We start from the raw sequence: 8,543 nt of genomic DNA, 5'->3' as shown, positions 1-8,543 counted from the left end.
ATATATACATTCACATAGTACCCACATTCTACATGATGCCACAACTCACTCCCTAAGAAGTCCTGAGCACCCCTAGAACTGGCACTCATGGCTCAGAAGCACAGCACCATGATCCTCTTGGGAAAGTGACACAGACGGGGGGCCATTGCTCAATATCTCCACTCTATCCAGCCCAGGGTCAGGGAGGAGCCAGGGCCAGACCTCTCGTGCCTGCCCACACAACTACGGTCACCAGCAACAGACGCCCAGCCACCAACGCAGACAGCTGGGATTACAAGGGGTCTTGCAAAATCTTTCCCATCCTTCAGGGCTCAGCCTAAAGTCAGTCAGTGTCTGTCTGACTGTCTGTCTGTCTCGGCCTGGTGAACACATAGATCCTTTTCTACTTTGTTAGCCCTGTGTGGTGACCTTAAACAGCCACTGTCTGGACTTCGTTTCCACCTATGCAAAGTGAGGCTAAGACTGTATCTTGTGTGAGCCAACAGCACATCCCCCTTAGCAGCCTTCTTCAGAGGCAGGCACTGAGGTCAGTGAGAAAGGCAGCCTTCCTTGTGCTATGCAGTGTTAGCGGCAGACAAGCTCACCTCCTGCTCCTGCCGGAGCAGCCTGAGTGTCCTGGCCCACCCCCAGTGCAGGCTGCCCACCCCCACGTCTGAGCCTACACTAGTCCCCCATTAAAGGAGACAGGACTTCTCCATCCCACTCCCAACCACAGACAAACTCCAGATAAATGTCCCTTCCCAGGGTCCCAGAAGGAACTGTTTCCTACACACGGGGAAACTGAGGCTGAAGAAAAGGACAAGCCAAGGCCTCTGACCACTCACTCACCATGCCGGGCTGTGCTCTAGGCTCATCTGATCTGCAACCTGAGGCTCTAGCCTTGGGGGTCCCCAGAGCCAGGCGGGCATACTGCCAGAAGCCTGCCTGTGTGGTGGCTTTTCTAGGGAGTCACTATGACCTGGGTACACAGAAGTCACACCCTTCTTCTGGTCCTGAGCATGGGCGGGTCTGAACTGAAGGTACCTGATAACCTCCCAGGGTATGTGTGGGGCCCTGGGCCCTGCAATGGAGTTCTGGTTTTACTGAGCAGGAGGCCCCATGACAGAAAAATCCAGGCGCAGATGTGCCCATCACATAGTAGCAGATGACAAGGAAGGCTCCAAGGGGTTCCCGATCCGTCTGCATAGCCCTGCACCTCAGCAGCAAAAGGCCTGGTCACCATTCCAAGTGTCATAAACTGTGTGACTTCTCCAAAAGAGGGACAGAAGAATTGAGGCCAGGCCCATAAGAATGCAGAATAAGAAAGGTGCTTTGAGACCTCCTGGAGAGGTTCTCTGGTATCCAGCCAGCAGACTCTTAGGTAAGAGGGACAGGGAATTTCTCCCAGTGTCCAGAACTCTAGGTGGTTTTGTATAAGTAACTGAGAATGAAGGGACGCTCCGGGTTAGAGATGAACAGCCTTGGCTGGGAACCACATGACTTAGTCACAAATATGTTGGAGGCTTCAGTTCCTCATTTGTCACACACAAATACTGCTGGGAAAGCCAAGGAGGTGGGGACAAGTCTGGGAGAGACCAAGACCTGACACTGGCTGTCACTCGGAACCAGAGGGCACAGCCCCGCCAAGTCTTTTATTTATTTAAACAGTCACGAAAATAAAAGTGAGATGTAATTCTTCTTTCAGAGCCCCAAGAAGGGAGTGCACTGTGGGAACTCATCTGGCTGGGTCCCAGGCTGGAGATCAGAGCCCAGCCCTGGGGGACATGAGCCTTAGCCAGGTGAGAGGCAGCCCGAGCTGTAGGCAGGCACGCAGCCAGGCACCGCAATGCTGAGGTCACATAGAAAGTGTTGGGTCGAGGGTCTAAGCCCCAAGCACCAAGGTGTCTTCTGTGGGCAGACATGTCCACAACCACAAGTTCCAGCTCCATATGGCTTACGTACAAACGGCAGAACCGGGATCCCTTGGCAGAATCAGGGGCTCACTCTGAAGCTTCAGGAAATAGCTCAGAAAAGTCTCTGAAAGCCCAGGGGGGTAAGACGGTGTTGGGTCTGCTGTTCCCTATGGATCTTTGGAAGCCAGGCCTTCCTGCCTTCGCTGGAGTATATCAATGACACAGCTGATCTCGTCTTCAGGAACCTAGAGTGACCACACGGTATGAATGGCTAGGCTGGCTCTGGCCGGGGACACCCAACTCCCTAAGCCAGCTGCGGTGTCTCCCTTCCCCCACCACCAGGACCTCGATGTGCTTGCTGGAACCCCCGTCCCAACCCAGGTCCTCACCAGCGCATGGTCAAAGTTGAAAGTGCTGATGTAGTAAGCGGAGACATCGACAGCCGCCAGGGGGCCCGCGATCTGGGCCACAATCCCACACTCATCTGAGGGTTGGAGACACAGGTGGCTTACCCTAGATACTGTGAAGACTCACAGGCCCGCCTGGCCTTCTCCTCCCTCCCCTCCTATACAGGGAGTGAGTGGTCCTCACCGAAGCCCAGGGGCTGTCCCCCGATGCGCACCATCCTCCACAGCTCCCCGGAAGAACTGGTCAGCAGGAGGTCACTGGGGAACCTGGGAAAGCAGGTGGGTGATGGGAAGGGCACCGCACGCATCCCCACATAGCCTGATCCGTTCGGCGTGTCCTGAGAACCTCAGAACCAGGTGACCCTCCTCCACCTTCCCTGAGGCTGGCTGAGGGTCTATGGAGAATCAAGGAAAGTTTACATACTTTTTCTGGGTCTCTGCGTCCATGACAATGGAGATGTAACCCTCAATGAGGGAGAAGGCGAAGAATGGAATGGAAGTTGACTCAGGACCACCCGAGGCTGCCTCCTTGGGGACACTGAAGAGGGGTGACAGGGTCAATGGCTCTGTCAGGCACATGACCCTCTCCACTTCTCGATGAGCAGATCACAGAGGGGGAGCTGGAACGGACAGCTCTGGGAAGGCCCTTGAATCAATATGCATTGTGACACCCCTAATTTCTTGAGGGATGAACCCTAACTGCCAGAGACCACAGGCCTTGGGCAATATGGCTGGAAGTGGTTCGGCTGAAACCTCTGGCTGAGGGCTAGCAGGCTGTCAGGAACCCTAAGGCACTGAGCAGGACACAGAGTGTCAGAAGGGTTGAGACAAAGGTCAGAGGGTAGGAAACGCTAGTGGGAGGCAGAGATCAAGTGCACACACGGCCCACCTGTGCGAGTAGAAGAGGACATCGATGAGGGTGGTGGCAACAGCCGGCAACGTCTCAGGGTCCAGTGTCAGGACACAAAAGCGGTTCTGTGGGCTCTGAATGGGATGCACCGTGGGACTGGGCCCTGCTCAGGACACAGGGACCACAAGGTGAAAAGGTTATCTTGGACTGGGGCGACCCCTGGTGGCAGGTCAGGGAAGGGCTCCATCTTATACAGTGAGAGACCGCGTTTTCCACCCTTTTAAAAGACAAACCCGGGCTGGAGAGATGGCTCAGCAGTTAGGAGCACTGACTGCTCTTCCAGAGGTCCTGAATTCAAATCCCAGCAACCACATGGTGGCTCACAACCATCTGTAATGAGATCTGATGCCCTCTTCTGGTGTATCTGAAGATAGCTACAGTGTACTCACATACATAAAATAAATAAATAAACCTTAAAAAAAAAAGACAAACCCTCCTGTGGGAAGAGATCTCACTGAAATCTGGGTGTTGGGAGGGCAGACCTCACCGTGCTGGGCTTGGGGAAAGCCATTGCTGGAATCGTCCCCCGTGACAGGCACAGGCTCCCCGCCTACTTCACGGTAGATTTGAAACTCTCGGGCCAGCGTGTGGATCACCACAGACAGGTCCTGCTCCCGTACCTGGGTCAAGACAAAGAAGACATATTATGCAACACCAGGCCCCTCTGCCTATGTCCTGCATCAGAACCTGCCCAAACCCACCAGGATGAAGTCTGTCTGGTACGTGGACAACATCAGAACAGACACGTGGTGTTCAGCCAGCGGGGCAATGACAGACCGGGCAATCTTGGTAACTCCAGCAGCCTGCACCACCGAGCCACTGTGAGACACGTTCATCACCAGCCACGTGGCCTCCGCCACTTGCAGGAACTCGGATGGGGGTAGCTCTGTGGGCAGGAGGTACATGCCTGGTTAGCGGGCTCCTCTCGGCCTCTGTTTCTCTGTCTAAAGTTTGTCCAGTTCCAACGTAGATCTGTTTCCTGACAGACTTGGAGCATAGGGCTGTACCAGATCATTTCGCCTCAGTGTGTGCTGTGCAGGCATTCTGAGTGTGAGCATTACTGCTCCAAACTCAGAACTAGGTTCAAGGCCCAGCTTTCTTTTTCTTCTTTTTTTCTTTTTTAGCATTTTGCTGTGATTTGGGACAAGTGTGTTTTTTTTGGGGGGGGGGGGTTGATTGTTTACTTTAAGGCAGAGTCCTACCATGTAGATTAAGCTGAGATTTAACTTAAACCGATCCTGCTGCCACAGCCTCGTCCGTGCTGGGATTATAAACACTGTTCAGTCTCAGTTTTCTATCTGCAAAATGTTTAGTCCTCAGGACTTTTTGGCTTAAAGGGCTTCATAGCACCACCAGAGGGCGCTCGGTGATCAACGGATGGGGAAGTTCCCTTGCAGACAGGAGATTTCCCTACACAGCAGGGAATCTTAACTCCTTTGGGAGGCAGGCTCCGCCAAACTCTAGGTGGCTAGCTTGAGACTCCAAGCCTTAGAAGCTGGGCCAAGCAAGCAGAAATGGGAGCCAGAAGTCAGCTCCCCGGTCCTAGTCCTGAACAAGGGCCAGGGTAGCTGTTGTTTGCCCAAGCACAGCCAGGAGGCCCCAGGACCCTGCTCTGGGCTTGCTGCCTGCTCCTGCATTCCTTCCCTAACCCTCAGACTCCTAGACTTCCCAGGCCAGTAAGGGAGGAGCTGGCTTTCACTGGGGAGACAAGTCCAAGAAGAACTAATGTCCAGGGATAAAACAGCTGCAGAATAAGAGAGCTCTCTTATTCTCCCCTAAAACTGTGAGACACCACCATCACCCCTGCTGGCCTGGGATTCATATCCAGCTCCTTGTGGGTTTTACGTTTATAAAACTCTGACAAACACTGTTAAACTGTCACGACTACACCCTACACAAGAGAAAACAGTCCTTAAGCAAGTGAGTGAAGATGTGAGCCCAGACCGATACTCCTTTGAGGTCTAAGCTGTCTAAGAAGCCGGATCCCTAAACCTAGCAAGAATACTGCTTAGAGGTGAGTGAAAAACCAGTTCCCACCTTTAAAGCCCTCTTCATCCACCATGAGTGTGTAATCTTCCGGAGTCTCAGTCAGGCTGAAGAACTTGCACCTAGTAGGGAGGGAAGGGGTGGGAAGACTTTCAGCCTAGAGTGAATGGGATGGAGACAGCAAGTGAACTTTGTTCCAGCAGCACTAAAGGACCCCCCGCCAGGAGCCTTCCGGACCCGCACTCAGGCCTCAATTTCTTCCTTGGATCAGTGAGTCTAGGTCCCAAATTTGGGATCTCCCCTCCATTCCATAACCTAGAAGTGTCAGGCTTTGGGCCCCCTGGACAACTCTCAAACTTAACGCGAGGCGTCTGGGAATGGGCTACCTCCTGGCAAGGAACACATGCCTCCACTACACTGCCCACTCCAAGAAGTTTGCACCTTGACAAGCCCGGGAAGGGGAGCCCTCCGGGCCGGATAGGCGGCGTCCCAGAAAGGGTAGGCCCAGGCCGGATGGAGGCCAGAGTGGCTAGCGTCCCCACCCGGTACCCGCTGCTTCGCGGCGAGTCTAGTCCTCCGCCCCTGGCCCAGAGGGACAGAGAAGCCTCCACCCGCCCGACCTGCGCTCGTGAACCCGGGTGCGCACCGGCTGCGACTGGGCAGGAAGAGCAGCTTGATGAGCGGGTGGGTGTAGAGCCAGAGGCCCGGACGCGCGAGGCTCAGTACTCGCACCCGGTGCTCTAGGATGTGAAGTTCCATCGCAGATCCCGCAGCCCTGGCCTCGCCGCCAGCTAGACCTAGGCAGGAGGCGATGCGGAGGCGCCAGGCTTAAAGAAGCACCGCCCGCTACCGGCCCTCCCAGCCAGGGATCCACTCTTCGGCGGCCACGCCCACAGCCACTGAGAAGTGGCCACGCCTCCTCCTGAGCCCTGCCTACCCGACGCTGCGGGCTGCCTTCGAACTTCGCCAAAACCAGCTCCACTCTTCTAGCCTCAGCCTGAGGATCAAGGCCTGCCCTCACCCATCTGTGGCTTCCAGGACCCGCCTAGGACACGCCCTTTCCGCTGGACGCCGGCCGTGTTGGGGCTGGGAACGTGCTAGGAGCTCCCGGTCTCATGTCTATCCTCCAGGCTCGCACGTGGGCTTTATAGTTAAAGCCATTAAGACCCTGGCGGCGGTAGTGCGCATTTTTAATCCCAGCACTAGGGAGGCAGAGGCAGGCAGATCTCTGTAAGTTTGAAGCCAGATTAGTCTACAGAGCGAGTTCCAGGACAGCCAGAACTACACAGAAAAAACCTGTCTGGACTCCCGTCCTGTACCCACCCCACCCCACCCCCCAACACACACACACACAAAGACGCAGAGATCTCAAAGCCGGACTGGAGCTCTGTTGGAGCCGAGCTGTCCACAAATCTCCGGAGTGAGGAGGTTAGGCTGGAGACCCATGGTGGAGCCCTAGTATCTTCCTTTTACTGCGGAGATGTGTGTGTGTGCGCGGGGGGAGGGGGGGCGAGGGGGTTAGGGGGAGGGGTGCTGCAGAGCTGACAAGGCTGGTAGGGACTAAAGACTCATAAGAATGGGCTGCTCAAGGTTGGTATTGCCAATACTGCATCCCTACCTTGTCACTGTTTCAACCAGCTGAAATCTGGCCTGTGAGACCCAGTTTTTAGTCAACCAGCTAGAATGTAGAAGGTGCCCCATTAAGGGGAGGAACAGAAAAATGGTCCTCCTCACCTGTCTGAGCAACATACTGTGGGCGCTGAATCTTATTCCAGGGACAACCCAGAAATATCTGAGGTGAGAAAGCCCAGGGCTCGACATTGAGGGGACAAGCCATAGTATTTGAGGTTCCCTGGGTGTTCAAGCCAGAGACTTGAGCCTTGTTGAAGTTTTCTTAAAACTTGTCATTATTAGCAGAACTCAACTGACTTGAGCACATCTAAATTAGCTACAGATCCAAGAAGGCCCCCAAGCACTGGCAGACACCCCAGGTATGACCAAGCGTCTGTCGGTTTAAGAAAACCTCAAGGCTGCACAGGAATGAGCAAGCACAGGTTGATGGCATGGCAGGATGGGGCATGCTCCGAAGGGCCTTCGTTTGGCCCAGGCACTCGGCTTCAGGTTGAAGGCTTTGAACGAGGTAGTTTCAAGTAGGCCTTGGCTGTGATCAAGACCCAGCAGGCCCATGCGGGACTTCACGCTCTGGGCCCTGCATCGCAGGCAGAAAGAAGCTGGGCTCGGTCCTGTTCCTGGCTTTGCTAGCTCCAGAGGCTTCTCATGGAACAGTGTGCAACCGCTACATCCTGGCCTGTCCCCTGGAGAACTGGGGGGGGGGGGGGTGCCTTTCAAAGGCTGGGACCATCTCATTACCGCAAGTGTGGGCAGAGTGGGAAACCTCAGGGGTGAGAGGCAGGAGGCCGAGTGTGTGAAGCTGCCCAGAGCCTCTGGTCAGCATTCGCCTCTCGGGCCTCAGTATCCCCGGCTGTACCAGGAGGACATTCTAGGCCCAGGCAATGCCTGAAAGTTCCCTGTGAGTCTGCCTCTCCCTCCCTGCTCCCTGCTATGGTCTGACCCAGCTTGGTCTGAGGCCAGGAACAACCACTATTGTTTGACTAGAAAAGCTGCTTCCTCAGCAGAAGGGGGGCCCTCTCCCAGGGACACCCTGTTCTCGTCACTGCCAGTTATCAGGTTGTCACTGAGCACCTGCCTGCCCCTCTACGGCAGTCTGCTCACTTGGGTGAGGGGCTCGGGATACAAATGTGGCTCTTGGAGGACAACATAGAATTCCTCTTATGTCAGGCACAGGCCCAGCCTGGCACGTGGACTGTGTCAGCAGATAGAAAGTAGCATTGTATCAAGGAGGCCAACTTCTCCCCTTACCTGTCTGCCTCAGGTGGAGGCCTGTGTCAGGCGTCTGCAGTGCCTTGCCCTGGTGGCAGCCCCTGATGCTGTGAGAGTGAGTTCTCAAAAGTTACCTGGGATCTGAAGTGAGCAACGCCTCAAAGTTCCTACCAAGGCTGTTTTTCCCTAGTCCCTGCTATGGTCGGCATCTAGATCTGGTCTTGGTGGAGGAACAGCTTTAGGCTACCTCTTTAAGGTCTACTCCCCACCCCCAATAAAGAAGCACAGACCAAGGTGTTGGGGACGGACGATTCCCTGCTCTGCCCCAGGGGTGGGCTTCAGCCTGGATTGACTGTCAGGAGGTGGACATGGAAGCAAAGATGGGTTGAAAGAGAAGAGCCAAGAAGAGCAGCTGGTTCTGGACTTAGTGTCTCCTGTACGTTTCAGAGGGGCTCCTGCTGAGGGACGAGGGATGATATCCCTTTGGGTCCCCAGCTACACGTCAGC

At 55.0% G+C, this 8,543-nt stretch overlaps 1 protein-coding gene across 1 annotated transcript; it reads right to left on the bottom strand.

Annotated features, from left to right (window-relative positions):
* Window positions 1–1,598: 1,598 nt before the first annotated feature.
* On the bottom strand, window positions 1,599–6,012 carry Castor1 (cytosolic arginine sensor for mTORC1 subunit 1). The gene is made up of 9 exons (NM_001025128.1): window positions 5,842–6,012; window positions 5,247–5,317; window positions 3,911–4,095; window positions 3,697–3,829; window positions 3,189–3,312; window positions 2,724–2,837; window positions 2,484–2,566; window positions 2,282–2,376; window positions 1,599–2,137 (listed from the first exon to the last, which is right to left on the bottom strand). The coding sequence occupies exons 1-9, from the start codon at window positions 5,952–5,954 to the stop codon at window positions 2,060–2,062; spliced, it is 996 nt and encodes a 331-aa protein (NP_001020299.1). The 5' UTR covers window positions 5,955–6,012; the 3' UTR covers window positions 1,599–2,059.
* Window positions 6,013–8,543: the final 2,531 nt, after the last annotated feature.

The sequence above is a fragment of the Rattus norvegicus genome, chromosome 14 (assembly GCF_036323735.1).
Source record: "Rattus norvegicus strain BN/NHsdMcwi chromosome 14, GRCr8, whole genome shotgun sequence".
Taxonomy (NCBI): domain Eukaryota; kingdom Metazoa; phylum Chordata; class Mammalia; order Rodentia; family Muridae; genus Rattus; species Rattus norvegicus.
Note: the sequence above shows the minus strand (reverse complement) of the source record. Positions and strands in the feature narration are given on the sequence as shown.